At 33.4% G+C, this 20,515-nt stretch overlaps 1 protein-coding gene across 1 annotated transcript; it reads left to right on the top strand.

Moving 5' to 3' along the window:
• Positions 1 to 9,126: 9,126 nt before the first annotated feature.
• LOC149246948 (putative F-box protein PP2-B12) lies at positions 9,127 to 11,040 on the top strand. The gene is made up of 3 exons (XM_089455799.1): positions 9,127 to 9,502; positions 9,973 to 10,091; positions 10,332 to 11,040. The coding sequence occupies exons 1-3, from the start codon at positions 9,146 to 9,148 to the stop codon at positions 10,738 to 10,740; spliced, it is 885 nt and encodes a 294-aa protein (XP_089311925.1). The 5' UTR covers positions 9,127 to 9,145; the 3' UTR covers positions 10,741 to 11,040.
• Positions 11,041 to 20,515: the final 9,475 nt, after the last annotated feature.

The following is a 20,515-nucleotide window of genomic DNA, read 5'->3' as shown; positions in this document are numbered from 1 at the left end:
AGGATTTTTTTAATTGTTCTTTTAAAATGTTTCAGGAAGATCCCTAATTTTGGGAATTATATGGCTTTTTATAACTCTTTGGTTTCTATAATTTAATCTTAACTCTATGCCAATTAATTCAATGATGGTGTGCATTTACTTCCCCAATTTGACACTTTTTTTTAGTGTTTATAAGTTTTGGGGGATAGCAGAGATGCTTTGGGAACATACATAAAACCACATCTTGAGTGAGTTATAGTAGGATTTTTCATCTATACTTGTATTTGTGTTGAGATAAACTTAGTAAAAGTATTCTACACAAAATGATTCTCAATGGAAGAAATTTTAAATGAACCTTGGTTCGGCTTATGAGAACATTGCATCTAAAGGTTACATGTATTAGAAACCTTGTCCCTAAGCATTAGGTCATGATCCTATTGAAATGAGACCAAATTGAAATAAAAGAATTGAAACTTCACAACTTTAACATGCTCAAGTCCATACAAAAGCCTTACATCTCTTGCAACCCCTATAAATTTCAAATATTGATAAAGACTCTTCTTCATAATTCTTTAATTTTGTGGGTGAATTCTAGTAATTATGTGGTAGTTATTAAGAAACAATAAGTATTAGCTTAATTTCTAATAGATCAACAATTTTAATTTTTTGGGGAATTAAATTTGAGGGGGAGCTAATTACTTTGTTTGACTAAAAAGTAGTTGAATATTCAAAATTTGTTTCTTCGGAGGAGAAGTGGGTACGGGATGTTTCCAATTTATTTTGAAACATGTGCCTTTGGGGATTTAATTGAAAAAAATTCTACCATTCCAATTGATTTGTAGCCTTTTCCTTTTTCTGGTACCTATATAATATGGCAAGATAAAGAGGTGTTGTTAGTGGAGATTACAATGTCAACAGTTGATCATCTCTACATTTGGTTTTTGAGATAAATGTGATTATTTACATATCTAGTGAGTGTTGGCCTCTTGAAACAACTTTGTACCTATGGATACACTTCACATGGATATAGAAATGTTATCATTATTCAAAGGATTTTTTTAATTGTTCCTTTAAAATGTTTGAGGAAGATCCCTAATTTTGGGAATTATATGGCTTTTTATAACTCTTTGGTTTCTACAATTTAATCTTAACTCTATGCCAATTAATTCAATTATGGTGTGCATTTACTTCCCCAATTTGACACTATTTTTTAGTGTTTATAAGTTTTAGGAGATAGCAAAGATGCTTTGGGAACATACATAAAACCACATCTTGAGTGAGTTATACTAGGATTTTGCATCTATACCTGTATTTGTGTTGAGATAGACTTAGTAAAAGTACTCTACACAAAATGATTCTCAATTGAATAAATTTTAAATGAACCTTGGTTCGGCTTATGAGAACATTGCATCTAAAGGTTACATGTATTAGAAACCCTGTCCCTAAGCATGAGGTCATGCTCCTATTCAAATGAGACCAAATTAAAATAAAAGAATTGAAATTTTTAGAAAGCACCATTGTTGAATAATGTCAATAATCAAAATGGGGTAAAACAAACAATAACATGGATTGATTGTCCAATATAATTTAATAATGTCAATAATGAAATTGAGGTCAAAGTAACAATAACATGTGTTGATTAGACAACATGAGGATAGACATCGATATCTAACTTTTTTCCTTAAAAAATAGTTATTCCTTAAGGATCTCTAAATAGACTAAAAGAGCTTCAAGAAGTTATATATTCAAGTTGTAGGTCCTGATTTGGAAAATCCATCCCAGTATAGACAATTGATTGGGGATTTGATGTTCCTTGTGAATGCACGTCTAAATATATGCTATGTCGTACACACATTAAGTCAATTCATGGCCGATCCCCTTTGCGCACATTAGATAGCTGCTAAACACATATTGAGATATTTGCATGGGTCGATCACACTTGGCCTGAGATATTCTGTCGGAGATGTTCAACTTCATGGATACACTGATGTTGACTGGGCTAGAAATGTTATCGACAAGAAGAGTGCATCTAGATGTTGTTTTAGTCTTGGATCTGCCATGATATCCTGGATGAGAAACAAACCAATTTTTTTTATCATTGAGCACTACTGAAGCAGAATACATAGAAGCTAACATGGCTAGCTGCGAAGCAATTTGATTGAGAAAACTCTTTGGAGATCTATTTGAGTAGGTCCTAGACACTACAGTGATATATTGCGACACCAAGAGTGGGGTCCATTTGGCAGAGAATCCCATGTTCCATGAAAAGTGCAAACACATTGCGATTCGATATCACTTTATTTGTGACATGGCACAGAGATGAGATGTTAGAATTCATCACATATCGATAGATGAACATATTATCAAATATTCTCACCAAGGCATCACCAAAAAGAAATTTCTTTCTATTCAGAAAGAAGCTTGGGCTGATGGATGGAGCCCCTACAAATAAGGGGTAGCATTGATGAAGGACATTAAGCCAACCCTTCCTACCCTGTTTGAGCTCTTAGGGTGAGGAATTAAGATAGAGGGCTCTTGGGGTTGATGAATCTCTGGAAAATAAGGTACTCCCCTATATATTACCCATACGGTTGATTATGTTGCTCCGCTATCTTAATAGAGGTGGAGAATGTTCCTACCGTGTCTGGTCTTTGTAGAGTATACCCTAGTTGGCATCATACCCAAAAGTAGGGATTGTTGGGAATACTGCTCCTCATTTTCCCAACTAGTTGAGAGAGTACTTGGGTTGTACAACCCAAGTCGATTATGATGTAGGTATTCTACCACATGACTATTGAGAGTCATTATTGGAAATATCTGTAGGAAATAGGATTGGGTTGAGATTGTGGTCCTGTTTTGAGATTTTGGGTTGAGGATGAGCTCCTTGATGAGATTCTAGGGTCGAAGAATGCTCCCTTGTATGATGAGTTATCCTATTGCTCGGTATGGGTGGAAGTTATTTCTCCCTAATTATTCTTCTTTTAGATATGAGACAATTTTAGTAGATAGAGTTCAGTAGAGACAGTCAAAGAATTACAACAACATGACATGATGATGTGAAGATCGACTAACATATATTGGCAGGTGATATTCTTCCTAGTTGAGAAAGAGTGTTAATTTTTCAACTAGGGAAAAATTCCACATTCGACAACTGAGATGATCGAGATGATTCTTGCATTAAATTCCTCTTTTCAAGAGGACCAAAATTGACCTAAAGATCACCCAATTTAGTGAAGAGGGAGTTGAGTTTTGAATTATTTTATTCATACACATATGATGGAATGGGTTAGCCCTAACCACATGTGTAACTTCTTAGGTAAGACTTAACCCCAAGTGGACCCTCAAGAATGCCAATAAACAGAAGTGAGCTCAAGCTCATTTCAGCAGAATGATCAAGTCATCTTCTATTCTTCTCTTTTTTCTTGGTTTGGATAGGTTCAATGGAAGGATTTTGCATAAGGGTCTCAAATTGCAGACATGAGGCTCTCTCTAACCTAGGGTTTTTGGGTTCCTGGATGCTAGCATAGAGCTGGGAATTTTAGTCCCTGGACACTAGCACATAGTGGACAAGACAATGTCCATGGAGCCCTAGACATTGACACGCATGCTTATAGGAGTGTTCATGGGTTCAGAGACATATCGGGTTGCATTAGTCCCCATACACTTGCACAGAGTAGTCTTAAAAGCATCCAGGTCGTCCCAGACGCAAGCACAGTAACTGTAAGGGAGTATCTAAGGGCTTTTTTATGTGTTTTAACCCACACGCACGCACACAATCTTCCTGAGAGAGTCTGAGCAGTCACAGACACCCTCACACAGTGTCTGAGAGAGCGTCCATGGAGTTTCAGACGCACACATTCAGTTTTGTTGAGAGCATCTAAGTTTCTGATCTAGGGTTTGACATTTTAACTTCAGCTAGCTTTAGTGATCTAATGGATCTAGGTTTCTCTCTGTTTTTATATACATCTGTAGATTTGATTTGTAAATATCCGATGCAAACATATGTATTGGTCTCATTGTACTCTCTGCTGAAAACGTTTTTTAACGATCTATTAAAGAAGAAGATTTGAAAGGGTTTCCCCCTTGCGGGGTTTTCCTTGGTCTTGGACTAATCTGCTGTCTCTTATGGTTGTGATGTTGTCTTCTTTGTCACTGCATATATTGTTCTTTCTTGAGTTAAGTTTATGATTGGTTATATTGCTAATAATTGGATGCATTATGAATGAAGAAGTAAATTGGGCTAAAGTAACTCATACAACATAAAACAATCAAAAAAATTTAACAGTGTGGACGTTACATTTCTACAAATAGGTTATCATTTACATTTGGGCAAGTAGCAATTCCAATTTTTCAAAAAACGCAACATTTCCATCTTTACAAAATAGATTAAGACTTTCCTTTCATGCAATTTCTTTCCTTACAAATCTAGATTCAATTGATAGAGTGGTATCTGTATACCTTGGTCTAGTCTGTTGCTTCAAAGTGACTTGAGTATATCTTAGCCTATTGTGCATGCAACCCTGTCACCTATTAAGTTTGTAAGAACCCCAGGTTGATAATTAAAGTTGGTAGTCTTGGGAGTTGCAAAAATCTTGTTGCAATGCCGAGGCTCATCAATTTAATCAATAAACAAACAAAATCTTAGTAAATTAACTAATAAACATATAATTAGAAATAAGAATATCCATATCAAGAGATGTGAAATACATATAAAATATAAATTGTAACTATAAATTAAGATCCATTTTAATTATGAATTTCATATTTAATACAAACATAAATATCTCTCTATATATAACATTAGAAAATTAAATTAAAAAATTTATAAACATGTCAAAGAAAAATGTTTTAGGGTTTTAATAAATTTAAAAACAAAAGTATTTTTAGAGATATGAAATTTATATAAAACAAAATATTATTATTAAGAACTAGCATAGATCTATCTTAATTTAAAATATTTTGCACTTAAAAAGAGATTTGCATCTTGAGATATTTGATCTCTCCCAGAGTTTAGTAGACTTAAACTTAAGATGAATCTTTGATAGTTATTAATTAGTATTGAAGAGATTGTAACATCAAACACATAAATGCTTATGTGGGAAAAAACAGAAAAAATTATTTGATAAAACAATAATAAATAAATGCAATTGTGTATGCTTAATTTTAGATTTAATAAGCATCTAAAAATCAAATCTTTTGAGATCAAATATTTCAATATAAAACTATGTGCATTTATAAAAAAAATTAATTTTGAAAAAATCCAAAATTAAAATAAATAAATCGATAACTAATAACATCACAAATACAATACATGCCCAGTTTAAGTTCTAGAAAACAAACAAAAATAGCCTAAAAAGAAACAAAGCCCTCGAATGCATATTCCATGCTAGTTAAGGATGGCTTCACTTTGACAGCAGGTAACACATCAATTTTATAAAGAATTATAGTGCAAGGGAGGACACTAAAAATTCTTGTTTCCCCCGAACTATTAAATAAGTAAAAAATCTGACAGTAATGCCCAAAGAATGTTCATTTATGTGTATTTTGTAATGATATTACACTATTTGTGGTAGTCACCATTATCTTCAGCAAAGGAAAAGTATCAGAGATTTTAGAAAGTACTCTTATAAATTGCACATGAGAAAAAGGGTTCCTATTTTTTTAATTGGGTGGTGGATTTGATTATAGATGAGATGATAAATGAGGAAGGTTTTGATATTGATTTCAAAAAGTTTTGTAATTCCTTGGGACTGAAGAAATGTTGGTTTACCAATAGATGTTTTTACGAGTTCTCAAACTATAGGTCGATGTCTAGATATGAGTAACCCTATGGTCTAATTATTAGTACGAAGTCAGGTTGGGTTTCCTTCTCGAAGGACATGTTAGTTAAGTGCTTGACAATTTCCCATTTGTGAAGTGTTACTTGTCAAATGCTTCAAATGTTCACACTACATTGAATATCAAAGATTTTATTTCCAAACGTTTGATGAAATTCTTGCTTTCCTTTTGTTTGTAAAAGACACGTTAAGAGATATTACAGGCCAATTGTTTGTTAAAAGTTTTGTTCTTCAAATTGTTTGCAGAGTTATTTTTCATTGAAGGTCAAACGCGCCAAATTTTAGTAGAGGTTTCATGGCCAAAGATACGTTGTTTCATCAACAGTCAAATGCATTCATTGATATCAAATCATTCATCAACAGTCAAACGCATTCATTGATATCAATCATTAATTTCCAGATACCAATAGAGACTCTTTTCAAGAAGTCATTAATTTTGTGGCTCGATTTCACTCGATACGTGGTGGATATTAATAAAAAAAATACTATCACCGCAAAATTCTTGTAAATCAATAATGAGAGTTATATATATATATATATATATACAAGATTTAACTCTTATTTTATTGGAGGAAGGGTAGGAATTAAAATGCTTTCAATTTCAATGGATGATAAAAAAAACTTTGTATTAAATTTGTAGTTGAAAACAATTATAACATTCCAATTTGATTTGCCAAATGTGAGAGCCAAATACTTCAAATGTTTAGACTATATTAGGTATCAGATTTCAAGGTTTCTTGCTAAATATTGGATGATATTCTTGTTCACTTACTTTTGTGTGAAAAAACATGATAATATATATTAAATGTTAAGTGTTTGATGAAGGTTTTATTCATGAACTATTTGTAGATTTCATTTTTACTATTGAAAGTTAGAAGTAACAATTTTAGTAGATGATTCACTACTTGAAGATAGGTTGTTTTGTTAATTGTTAGATGTAGTCTAGTGAGAATTTTGTATTTACACGCAAGTCTCTCGGTGGATTGTATGAAATATATAGGTACTACATAACTATATCTTCAAAAAAGATTCTCAACTCATTTTATCTAGCAAAACGACAAACTTTTTATGGAGAATCCAAACTAGACAAGGGGTTTTGTAGGTATATACCTTCGCAAACATGTCATACTATAGTCCTTCATAATTGTGTAATGCCAATCTATTTAGCTATAAAGAATAGGAGAGGGTTAGTGCTCTAATTTTTAAATCTCCTAATCTTTATTTACATCCTTCATTAGCATAAAAGTCTGCACTGAGATCATAGAGAACATGGAAATATACTATTGAATAGAACCTTTTGGCTGCTTCCCTAATTTTTCATAAGACTTTCTAATGAATTGTCCCTTAGAGAGGAAGTCTTCACCAAATATTCAATAAGAAGGAGGAAGTCTCCCAAGACAATGAGATAAGTTACTTGTTTTCCTTTGGTTAATTAAATCCCTGGTAGAGGGCATAAGCTTCACCTTGGTTGTTTTTCATGCATCCTAAGCCCCATGAATACTTTGCAACTTCAACATGCTCAAGGCCATAAAAAAATCCTATATCTCTTGCAACCCCTATAAATTTCAAATATTGATAAAGACTCTTCTTTAGAATTCTTTAATTTTGTGGGTGAATTCTACTAATTATGTGGTAGTTATTAAAACAAAAATAAGTGTCAACATAACTTCTATTTTAATATTTTGGGGAATTAAATTTGAGGGGGAGCTAACTACTTTGTTTGACTAAAAAGTAGTTGAATATTCAAAAATTTTTATTTTTTTTTGGACGAAAAGTGGGTACTAGATGTTTCCAATTTATTTTAAAACATGTGTCTTTTAGGGATGTAATTGAAAAAAATTCTACCATTCCAATTGATTTGTAGTCTTTTCCATTTTCTAGTACCTATATAATCCGAGAAGATAAAGAGGTGTTTTTAATGGAGATTACAATGTCAAAGGTTGATCATGTCTACATTTGGTTTTTGAGATAGATGTGATTATTTACATATTTAGTGAGTGCTGGCGGCTTTCAACAACTTTGTACCTATGGATACACTTCACTTGGATATAGAAATGTTATCATTATTCAAAGGATTTTTTTAATTGTTACTTTAAAATGTTTGAGGAAGATCCCTAATTCTGGGAATTATATGGTTTTTTTATAACTCTTATGTTTCTATAATTTAATCCTAACTCTATGCCACTTAATTCAATGATGGTGTGCATTCACTTCCCCAATTTGACACTTTTTTTTAGTGTTTATAAGTTTTGGGGTATAGCAAAGATGCTTTGGGAATATACATAAAACCACATCTTCAGTGAGTTATAGTAAGATTTTGCAACTATACTTGTGTTTGTGTTGAGATAGACTTAGTAAAAGTATTATACACAAAATGATTCTCAATCGAAGAAATTTTAAATGAACCTTGGTTGGGCTTATGAGAATATTACATCTAAAGGTTACATGTATTAAAAACCTTGTCCCTAAGAATGAGGTCATCCTCCTATTAAAATGAGACCAAATTAAAATAAAAGAATTGAAATTTTTAGAAAGAACCATTGTTGAATAATGCCAATAACAAAAATGGAGTAAAACAAACAATAACATGGATTGATGGTCCAATATAATTGAATAATGTCAATAATCAAATTGAGGTAAAACTAACAATAACATGTGTTGATTAGTCAAAACGAGTATCATGGATATCTAACTTTTCTCCTAAAAAGAGTTATTCCTTAAGGATCTCTAAATAGACTAAAATAGCTTCAGAAAAAGAAGAAAATTATTTCTCAAAGATATCTAAATAAATTAAAGAAAAAACTTCATGAAATTGATATTTTTAATAAACAATTCATCCTCTATAAATCCTAACTTTGAAACTTATAATTCAGGAATATAACTAAGAAATATATATAAATAACTGCATTGCAAACATGCTCTCTTGCAATGGTTTGTTTAATTCTATACAAATAATATGATACACCTAATTATCTTTAACATTAAATTAATGACCCATAGAATTTAAGTCACGTCTTAGTGCCTCAACCAATCCAACCGCACCCAACGCTATTGACATCGATTTTCTGGATAAGGAAAATGTCAGAGACCTGTAAATCAGGAAAATCGTTCCTAAACGTAACAATGCTTGATATATGTTTACACTTTTGTTTTAATGGCCTAATTGACAGGTCACCAGTTTCTCTCAATTCACACGCAATGATTACATCTGTATAACGACTCGGTTCCAAATTTCTTTTCGTACAATTATTAGCTGACAAATACTCCGACTTCACTGTACCGCAATATTTAAGTGTTGGTAGCTACATGAGATTCGTGGCGAGGCAATCATGAGCAATTTAACTGCCCGAGAACTCTGCAATCTGCATCTGGTGGAGTTGCCACAGAACGCTACCACGACCATGGATAAATCGAGTGCACATGAGGATCAGATAAATCTGGTGGAGTTACCAGAGAGCTGTATATCCGCTATTCTTTCCTTCACTACCCCACGTGATATCTGTAGACTCTCAGCCGTCTCCAAAGTGTTCAGATCTGTGGCCAATGACGACTCGCTCTGGAACAAATTCATTCCTCAGAAATGCTACCAGGTCCTACCCAGGGCCGTTATCCCCGTTGCGCACTCTTCAAAGAGAGAACTCTACTTTCGCCTCTGCGAATCGATTCTCATAGACCGTGGAACAAAGGTATTTTACACATACATAAGTTTTTTATCAATATAGTTTTAAGGGTCCGGTAGTATAATTATCATGTTTTTTTATAGTGTTTAGTGTTAGTTCAATAGGTACTATTGTATAATTATTTAGTTAATCGAAGGTCATCGATCAATCTTTTCAGAAGTTTTTTGATTAGGTTAGTGAAATAAACTTATAAAATGTAAAAAGGATTAAATAATCCTTCTCAATAAATCCGCCTAAAAGTATTTACCTAAAAACCATTAATTTATAAACCACTTAAGAAAACAAAAAATCCCTTATCAATGCCTTTATTGTCTTGCTTTTGGAGTAAAAAGCTGCTCATAAGAAATAAATAGGCATGATGAACCACTCAAAATTTAAATGCCCAAAATCTCTATTATTACTCGTGATGATTGATTGATTTTGGTCAATAAAATTGACAATTCATTTTTTCGTATTCTTCATTGCTGTGGCGATAGAGATTTTGGCTGGAAAGATCCACAGGGAAGATAGGTTACATGCTATCTGCGAGGCACTTAGACATCATTTGTGGAGAAGATCAACGCTATTGGCAATGGCCATTTAGACAGGACTCCAGGTGAGATTTTATTATTTTTTATTACAATAATTTATTTCTAAATTTATCAATGCACTCGATATTATAGACAAAATTCGAACCTTCTCACAATATATGATTTAATTGCTGATGTCTAATATGAAAAAGGATTTTGGTTTAGATGATTACCATATTTATTTCGAATAAAGGAAGGCTAATGTTTATACCATAACCTGGATTTTCTTGAAGTTGGTCTAATGTTGATATAAATTGTGTGTTCAGATTTGAAGAGGTTGCGGAATCGTTAATGATTTGCTGGTTGGAGGTCCGAGGTGGAATCGACTGCAGGCTTTTGTCTGCTAATACCGTGTACAAAGTGGTGTTTCTTCTCAAATTTGGTGAAGAATCGTGTGGGTGGAGTGAAGTGCCCATTAGGTTTTCGGTTATAACGGCAGACGGAAATGAGATGGAATTGGAGGAGTTTTTGATGGAAGAAGCAGAGGAACGGAAGCGTGTAAATGGAAGCGGATGGATGGAAGTGGTTGCAGGAGAATTCACAGTGCGTGCGGGGGAAGATAACGGTGATGAAAATTTTTCTGTCGTCAGATTTGCTATGAATGACGAGAAATTGAATTGGTGGAAAAGTGGACTTGTAATAGATGGAGTGATGATTGAACCTTTGACTTCTTAGTTGGTAGATGCTGCCGGGATCGGCGTGTCTTCTTTTGTTCCGCCCAGCGGATTGCAGAGATCTTTCTCGTATTTTTTCCACCGACGTAAATTATGCAGTATTTTAACTGTATACTTCAAACAAATTTGGACCCAGGATGAAACCGAGGAACAGGGCAAATTAGTCAAAATAGCCCTTTTTGTACGAACCCGTAATCTCGGCTAAGATTCTTATATAGCTCGTAGATTCGTTCAGGTTTCCAAATAAAGAAAATATATATTTTTTTGGCGTATTTGTTAGAAATGGCATCTAAGATTGTAACAGTGAAATACGAAATTGTTTTAAAATTGTAATATTTTTTTGTTTGTTGGCACCTTTAACTTTAACTATAGTGGCTTCATGTGTAATTTTTTGTTGTTGATTTGTAATGTTTTGTTGAGCGCTTTTTAACGAGTGGTTGCAGTAGTTAAGACTCGGAGGAGGAGGTGTTAACTAGTAAAAATTTTCGTATGTATTAAGTAGTTAAAATTATTGAGATTTTGTATGGGCAATACTAGTTTTTAGTATGGTTAGATTTTTTCCCAAGTAATTTCAAATTAGTGATCTTTTCACCATTGAGTAGGTTAACAGAAAAATACTTTGCCACCAACTATTCTATATCCCATGGGCATTTTAAGTTTGTATTATTTTGGTAATTTAATTTAAATATATTTTGAAATTTTGATTTATTCATTCTTCAATAATTCCACCAAGAATTGCTCTCGAGTATGGAAGATATATTGTAAAGTTATGTTATGTTATGCAAGCACCTTGACTAGGTTAAATTACATAAAAATAAAAATAAATTACAATAAAAATAAAATTATTGTTTATTAATTAAAACAGTTTAACTTGGTCAACTTAAATAAATAAATAAAATAGATTTGATCCCTAAGCCTTGGGTAGATATGAAGCTAGTAATGATCTAGGTGGGTACTAATAATAATGTCGATATGTTTATCTATTTTAGAATTGGATTTTTAGAATTTTGATTTGATTATCAATAATTATTAGGTGGATGGTTGGGATTTGAGTTCAATAAAATATTGCTGAAAAATTTTAGTAGGATACACAAATTAAAGGTTGAGATTTATAAATTAAAATTTTAGAAGACAAATTTGAGGAATGAATTAGGCAGCTCACACAGGTGCGACAAGATACACCTGGAGACTGTTGATAAATCAACAACACTATCGTTTTCTCATTAATCAAATCAATCAAAAGTGCAAGCATTTATATGATTACATTTAGTTAGGGGGATAAGAACAAACTCCTAAAAATTAGGACCTAAATCCTAAATAAGAACACAATCCAAACAAATAAGAAACCACTTTTTCCATTATTTTCAAGTCTCCCCCTTAATGGAGAAAGGATTATTTCTTGTTAGGTCCCTATAATACTAGTGATTTCCCCATTACTATTGTCATTGTAGAGCTTATTGTTATTGTTGTGCCCCTATTGTCCCCATATTGTTATTATTGTGCCCCATAGAAGCCCACTATTGTTATTTTTGTGTCCTTATATTATTATTGTTATGTCGGCTTTGATTATATTGTGACCCCTTAGACTCTTATTTATAGGAAGGAGGGTTTGTCATTTGTATCATCCAAGAATTGTTCATTTGTGTAATGTAAAGGAGGTTTCCCCCTCGAAGAGGCTAATTTCTAAGTCATTGAACTATTTTTTCTATCTTTTTGTGAGTCAGTTTCATAACATTTGGTATGTGAGCTTTGGATTCTAGGGTTTTGGTGCTCCAAAATAAGTCATCATGGCATTTTCACTATAACTTTTTTTTCTGCGACGTTTCAGAAGCTTAAAAATACCCATTTGAGTCAAAATATCGATGATCCTTTGGTCCAAATTTCAGATCTTGTCTCGTTATATTTTCGTAGATATGATCCAAGGAAGTTAGGGTTTTTGCAGGCTCCCGAATTACATCCCAAACAGGTGACCTTGGAAAAATCATCATAACATTATCTTTGAGTATCAGATTGAAATTTCGTAAGACGTTATATAAAGAGGACGGAATGTAGTTTTTCATGCATCATTTTTAGGTTCGAAAGTTGAAACAATGACATGTGGAACTTCGTACAAGTTTTCTATACTGAAAAAGTGTATAATCGAGCCATCTTAGGAGATTGGACATAACTCTTCCTTGGAGAATCCAATTTTGATCAGACTTGTGGCATTAGAAAGAGGACTCATAGGGCTATTATAATTTGTAATTTCAGAACTTGGAGATTCGAAATTTTTCGAAATACATTAGATACAGTATCGAGCTCCTACAAAGTGAAAAAATGTGTGTAGTTTTTTTAAAATTTTGCATAAGTTTGCTTGAAAAATTAGTTTGAAGGAATTCAAAGGGCATAGTGAAGCATAATTATCATTAATTGATTCCCAAAAGAAAGAAAATGGAAAGCCCTAGTAAGCAACCTGAAAGCTCTAGCATGACTCATGAAGAAGAGGAAGAAATGCAACAAGATATATCAATATTACGAGACCAAGTGCAACAAAATTCACTCTCACAAAAAGAAACAGAATCTAAGATGGATGGTTTAAAGAAAGAGGTGGAAACTGAGATGGATGGCATGAAGCTAAGATGGATGGTTTTAAAAAAGGCGTACAAACTAATATGGATGGTTTAAAGAAAGACGTAAAAGCTAAGATGAATGACGTGGAAGCTAATATAAATGACGTGGAAGCTAAGATAGATGATGTGGAAGCTAAGATGGATGGTTTAGAAGAAAAACTTGAAGGCAACATGGAAAATCTGAAGACAACTTTGAAAAATTTTCTATAATAACTTCTTACTAATGGCGAAAGGGTAGTAAAGGAAACTCATGATGAGAACAAAAAAAATGTTAATCATGATTTCATAGACTCTAGCGTTGGATCAAAGACCCACCGTGTTCCAAAGATTGATATGAGGAAGTTTGATGGCAAGAATCTCGTAACATGGATATTACAAATGGAGCAACATGTTGATCTCCATAATGTGTAAAACACACGAAAGGTATGCATTGCAACTTTATATTTGGAACCAAATAAGTTTGTATGGTATCGATGACTTTGCTCTCATAAACAAATTGTCACTTGGACAATTTTTACGGATGAAATGATAGCACATTATGAGGATACAAAAAGCAACACTTTTTTTAGCCAATTGATAAATATCAAACAAAAGGGTTCAATGATGCAGCACATTGAGGACTTCCGAAAATTGAATATAAGGGTAAAAGATATTCCGAAGGAGCATAGGATTGATGTGTTCATAGGGACTTTAAAGGATAACATCCAACATGAGGTTCACCTTTGGGAACCTGAGTCATTGGAGAAGGCATTCAAGTTGGAAAGAAAAATGGAAAGAAAAATTATGGCAACAAGGAAGCCTACCACTCACAATTATCAAGATGCAAGTGTTGATGCCCCTAGCATTCCACAACCTACAAGGTTGAAACCACATCAATCGGAAGAAAAAAGAGTAAAAGGGCTTTGTTATAGTTGTGTAGCAAATACATTAAAGGTCATAAGTGTGTTGAAAAGAAATTATTTTACATAGATTTTGAAGAGGAGGAAGAAAATGAACAAGAAATGTCAAAAGAAGAGGACATACACCAAGAAGAAACCCTAGAGAAAGAAGAAATGAATCCGACCATATCTTGTAATGCATTGGCCAGAATTACTACTTCTCAAACTATTAAGATGGAAGGACATACCAAGAGGAAAAAGACAATAGTGTTGATTGATTTGGGAAGTACCCATAATTTTATTCATTGTAAGATAGCCAAGGAATTGAATTGATTCCTATATCCAGCACTAGAGTGTCAAGTGATGGTTGCAAGTGGAGGAACCATAAATTGCTCTAGAAAGTGCCATAATATCAAGCTATCCATAGGAGAATATGTATTGAATAGCCCAATGCTTTCCATTCAAATGGATGGTGTTGATGTTGTACTAGGAGTCCAATGGCTACAATCCTTGGGTACAATAGATTTTAATTTCAAGAACTTTTCATGAAATTTTCTTTGGAAGGAAAGGAAGTTGAACTAAGGGGTATCACATGGAAACCAGGAAATATAATTAGCTCTAATGGAATGACAAAGATTCTAAAGAAATTAAAACAAGGTGTAATTGCACAATTATGTTCGCTAGAGGTTCCCACATCAAAATCATCTATTTCTCGAGATCTCCAAAAATTATTAGACAATCATTCCAAGGTATTATAGACTCCCAAAGGCCTCCCACCTATTCGTGATCATGATCATGCTATTCATTTGATTCTAGGAAGTGTTCCTCCAAACATCAGGCCTTACAGATATCCCTGTGCCCAAAAGAGTGTAATTGAATGTATGGTTACATAAATTCTAGACCACAGGGATTTGAAGTGGAAGATCAAAGAACACTATTTGTAGGTTGAAAAAGGCATTGTATGGTTTGAAGCAAGCTCCCCAAGCTCAGTATGCATGCATTGATAATTACTTAGTGAAGTTGGGATTCACAAGAAGTAATGTCAATCTCGACCTCTACTTCAAGGTAATCCAGGATATGCCATTGATTTTGGTTTTATATGTGACAATCTATTCTCAACAGGTAGTGAGCCTCTCATGATCAAGTGTAAGAGGAAGCTAGCCTCTGAATTTGAGATGAAAGACCTTGGTCTTATGCACTAATTTTTAGATCTTGAGGTGTGGAAAAGGCCCGATGAGATTTTCCTTTCACAAGGAAAATATGTTGTGAAGCTGCTGGAAATATTTGGACTGACTAAATGAAAATTTATGGTTACACCAATGAAAATGAACTTCAAGAAGTTATGTAGTGAAGTTGCAGGTCCTGATTTGGAAAATCCATCAGAGTATAAACGACTGATTGGGGCTCTAATGTTCCTTGTGAACATCCTTCCAGATATATATATGCAGTAAACACATTGAATCAATTCATGACCAAGCCCCTCCACACACATTGGATAGTTTCTAAACACATATTGAGATATTTTCATGGGTCAATCACACTTGGCCTCAAATACTCTGTCACAGATGTTCAACTTCATGGATACAGTGATGTTGACCTGGCTAGAAATTTTATCATTACGAAGAGTGCATCTAGATGCTGTCTTAGCCTTAGATCTACCATGATATCCTAGATGAGCAGGAAACAAAAGTTTGGAGCATTGAGCACTGTTGAAGCAGAATACATTGACACTAATATGGCTAGCTACAAAGCAGTTTGATTAAGAAAGCTCTTTGGAAAGCTATTTGAGCAGGTCCTAGACAATACAGTGTTATATTGCGACAACAAGAGTGGGATCCATTTGGGAGAGAATCTCATGTTCCATGACAATTCCAAACACATTGAGATTCGATATCACTTTATTCATGACATGGCGCAGAGAGGAGTTGTTAGACTCCATCACATATCGACGAATGAATATATTGCAAATATTCTCACCAAGGCATTACCGAAAAGAAAGTTCCTGGTCTTCAGAGAGAAACTTGGACTGATGGATGTGGCCCCTCTGGATAAGGGGCAATGCTAATAGAGGACACTGAGCCAACTTTTCCTACACTGTTTGAGCTCCCAAGGTGAGGAATTGAGGAATTGAGATAGAGAACTCCTAGGGTTGAGGGATCTCTAGACAATAGTGTACTCCCCTATCTGTGACCCATATGGTCGAATATGATGCTCCCCTAACTTCATAGGGGTAGAGAATGTTTCTCCCATGTATGGTCTTTGCAAAGGATACCCCAATTGGCATCATACCCATAAGTAGGGATTGTTAGGAATACTACTCCTCATTTGGCCAACTGGCTGAGAGTGTACTTGGGTTGTACAACCTATTCGATTATGAAGCAGGTTTTCTACTACAAGATTATTGAGATTCATTGTTGGGAAGATCGGTAGCAAATAAGACTGGGTTGACATGGTGCTCCCCTTTTGAGATTCTGGTTTGAGGATAAGCTTCTTGATGAGATTCTAGGGTCGAAGATGTGCTCCCATATATGATGAGTTATCATATTTCTCGGTATGGGTGTAAGTTATTTCTCCCCGATTCTTGTTCTTTTAGATACGAGAATGTTTTAGTAGATAAAGTTGAGTAAATATAGTCAAAGCATTACAACAACATGATAGGATGATGCGAAGATCAACTGCCATATATTGGCAGGTGGAACTCTTCCTAGTTGAGAAGGAGTGTAAATTTTTTCAACTAGGGACAAGTTCCACATTGGACAACCCAGATGATCAAGATGATGCTTTCATTAAATTCCTCTTTTCGAGAGGACCAAAATCAACCTAAAGATCACCCAATTTGGTCAAGCAGAAGTTGAGTTTTGGATTATTTTATTCATACACGTATTATGGAATGGGCCAGCCCTAACGACATGTGTAACTTCTTAGGTCAGCCTCTACCCCAAGTGGACCCTTAAAAAAGCCAATAAATAGAAGTGACCTCAAGCTCATTTCATCACAATGATCAATGCATCTTCTATTCTTCCCTTTTGTCTTGGTTCACACAGGTTCAACGGAAGGAGTTCATGCAAGGGTTAAAAATCATAGACCTAAGGCTCACTCAGAATTAGGGTTTTCTGATTCTTGGACATTGGCATGGATTAGGCATTTTAGTCCCTGAACACTGGAACATAGTGGAAAAGGAAGCATCCAAAGAGCCCTAGACACTCACACACAAGCTCATGGGAGCGTCCAGGGGTTCAGAGACAGATTGGGCTACATTAGTCCCTGGACACTCGCACAGAGTAGTCCTGAGAGTGTTTACGCCGTCCTAGATGCACACACAATAATTGTAAGGGAGTCTATAATGTTTGTTGTTGTGTTTTACCCCAAACGCACGCACAGAGTTTTCCTAAGAGCATCCGAGCAATTACAAACACCCTCACAAAGTGTCCGAGAGAGCGTCGAGGGAGTTTCATATGCACACATTCAGTTTTGATGAGAGCATTGAGGGTCTTGATCTAGGGTTTGACATTTTGTCTTCAGTTGGATTCAGTGATCTAGTGGATCTAGGTTTGTCTTTGCTATTATATAGACATGTAGAGATGATTTGTAGATATTCGCTGCAAACATATGTATTAGGCTCATTTACTCTTTGCTGAAAACATTTTTTGATGATCTATTAAAGAAGAAGATTTGAAAGGGTTCCCCCTTGTGGGGTTTTTCGCTGGTCTTGGACCAATCTGCTATCTCTTATGGTTGTGATGTTGTATTCTTTGTCACTGCATATATTGTTCTTTCTTCAAATACATTTATGATTGGTTATATTGCTAATAATTAGATGAATTATTAATAAAGAAGTAAATTGGGCTAAAGTAATTGATAAAACATAGAACAATTAGAAAATTTAACACTAGGGCCTTTATATTTCTGCAAATAAGTTAGCCTTTACATTTGAGCAAGTAGCATTTCCATTTCTACAAAGTAGATTAGGACCTTCCTTTCATGCAATTTCTTTCTTTGTAAATCTAGATTCAATTGATAAAGTGGTATCTGTATACCTTGGTCTGGTCCATTGCTTCAAAGTGAATTGAGTAGATCCTTTAAAGTGACTTGAGTAGATCTTAGCCTACCGTGCATACAACACTGTCACATCTTAAGCTTGTAAGAACCCCGTGTTGATAATTAAAGCTAGTAGTCTTGGGAGTTGCAACAATCTTGTTGCAATGTTGAAGCTCATCAATTTAATCAATAAACAAATAAAATCTTAATAAATTAACTAATAAACATATAAGTAGAAAAAATAATAGATATATCAAGAGATATGAAATACATATAAAATATAAATTGTAGCTATAAATTAAGATCCATTTTAATTATTAATTTCATATTTAATAGAAACATAAATATCTCTCTATATATCAAATTAAAAAACTTATAAACAAGTTAAAGAAAAATGTTTTAGGGTTTTAATAAAGTTTAAAATAAAAATATTTTTACATATATGAAATTTATATAAAACAAAATATTATTATTAAGAACTAGCATAGATCTATCTTAATTCCAAATCTTTTGCACTTAAAAAGAGGTTTGCATCTTGAGATATTTGATCCCTCTAAGAGTTTGGTAGACTTAGAGTTAAGATGGATCTTTGGTGGTTATTAATTAGTATTGAAGAGATTGTAACATCAAGCACATATATATGCTTATGTGGGAAAAAATAAAAAATAAAAATTGATTTGATAAAATAATAATAAATAAATGCAATTTTGTATGCTTAATTTTAGATTTGATAAGCATCTAGGAATAAATCTTTTGAGATCAAATTTTTTTTCAAATATCTCACTATAAAAATATGCGCATTCACAAAAATAAAAAAAAAAAAAAAAAAATTCATTTAACATTGCGAAAATCCAAAATTAAAATAAATACATTGATAATTAATAACATCATATATCAACATTATAAATAAATATATGCCAAGTTTAAGTTCTAGAAAACAAAAAATAGCCTAAAAATAAACAAAGACCTAGAATGCATATTCTAGCTAGTTAAGGATGGCTTCGCTTTGACAGCAGGTAACACATCAATACTATAAAGAATTATACTACAAAAGAGGACACTAACGATTCTCGTTTCCCATGAACTATTAAATGCAAGTAACAAATCTGACAATAAGGCCCATTTTAGTAGGTTCATCCAAAGAATGTTCATTTTTGACTATTTTGTAACGATATTACACTATTTGTGGTAGTCCCAATTATGTTCATCAAAGGAAAACTATTAGAGCTTTTAGAAAGTACTCTTATGAATGGCACATGAGAACAAGGGTTCCTAAATTTTTTTTATTGGGTGGTGGATTTGATTATAGACAGGATGCTAAATGATGGAGGTTTTGATATTGACCGCAAAAGTTTTGTAATTCCTTGGAATTGAAGAAATGTTGGTTTACCAATAGTTTGTAGATCAGATGTTTTGTGAGTTCTCAAACTATAGGTCGATGTCTGGATATGAGTAACCTTATGGGCTAATTATTGGTAAGAATTCAATTTGGGTTTCCTTCTCGAAGGACATGTTAGTTAAGTGCTTGACAATTTCCCATTTGTGAAGTGTCAGTTGTCAAATGCTTCAAATGTTCACACTACATCGAATATCAAAGATTTTCTTTCCAAACATTTGATGAAATTCTTGCTTTCCTTTTGTTTGTAGAAGACACGTTAAGAGATATTGCAGGCCAATTGTTTGTTAAAAGTTTTGTTCGTCGAAATGTTTGCAGAGTTATTTGTCATTGAAGGTCAAACACACCAGCCAATTGTTTGTTAAAAGTTTTGTTCGTCGAAATGTTTGCAGGATTATTTTTCATTGAGGTCAAACGCAAAAAAATTTAGTAGAGGTTTCATGGCCAAATATACGTTGTTTCATCAACAGTCAAATGCATTTATTGATATCAATCATTAATTTCGAGATGCTAATAGAGACTTTTTTCGAGAAGTCATTAATTTTGTGGCTGAATTTCATTCGATACGTGGTTCCTATTTAAATAAATAAAATCACCACAAAATTCTTGTATATATATATATATATATATATATATATATATATATATATATATATAAAACTAGCAATTGTTCCAAAAGGTACAAAGAGAGGCCGATAGGATTATTAAAATAGAATTGTTGAATTTCTCTAGAAGAGATGTTGGTTCAAGCCTAATGGATGAGCAATTTGAACGCCTTTTAATTGCTTTTTATTATTGTAAAATTATATTGATAATTCATTGGTTTTACTTTCAAAAGGTTGAAGGAATTTGAAG

This window comes from Pinus tabuliformis, chromosome 7 (genome assembly GCF_031772625.1).
Source record: "Pinus tabuliformis cultivar Carrire ecotype Pingquan chromosome 7, CPIR1, whole genome shotgun sequence".
In the NCBI taxonomy this organism is placed as follows: Eukaryota; Viridiplantae; Streptophyta; class Pinopsida; order Pinales; family Pinaceae; genus Pinus; species Pinus tabuliformis.
The sequence above is the reverse complement of the archived record's forward strand: the minus strand, read 5'-3'. Positions and strand labels throughout refer to the sequence as shown.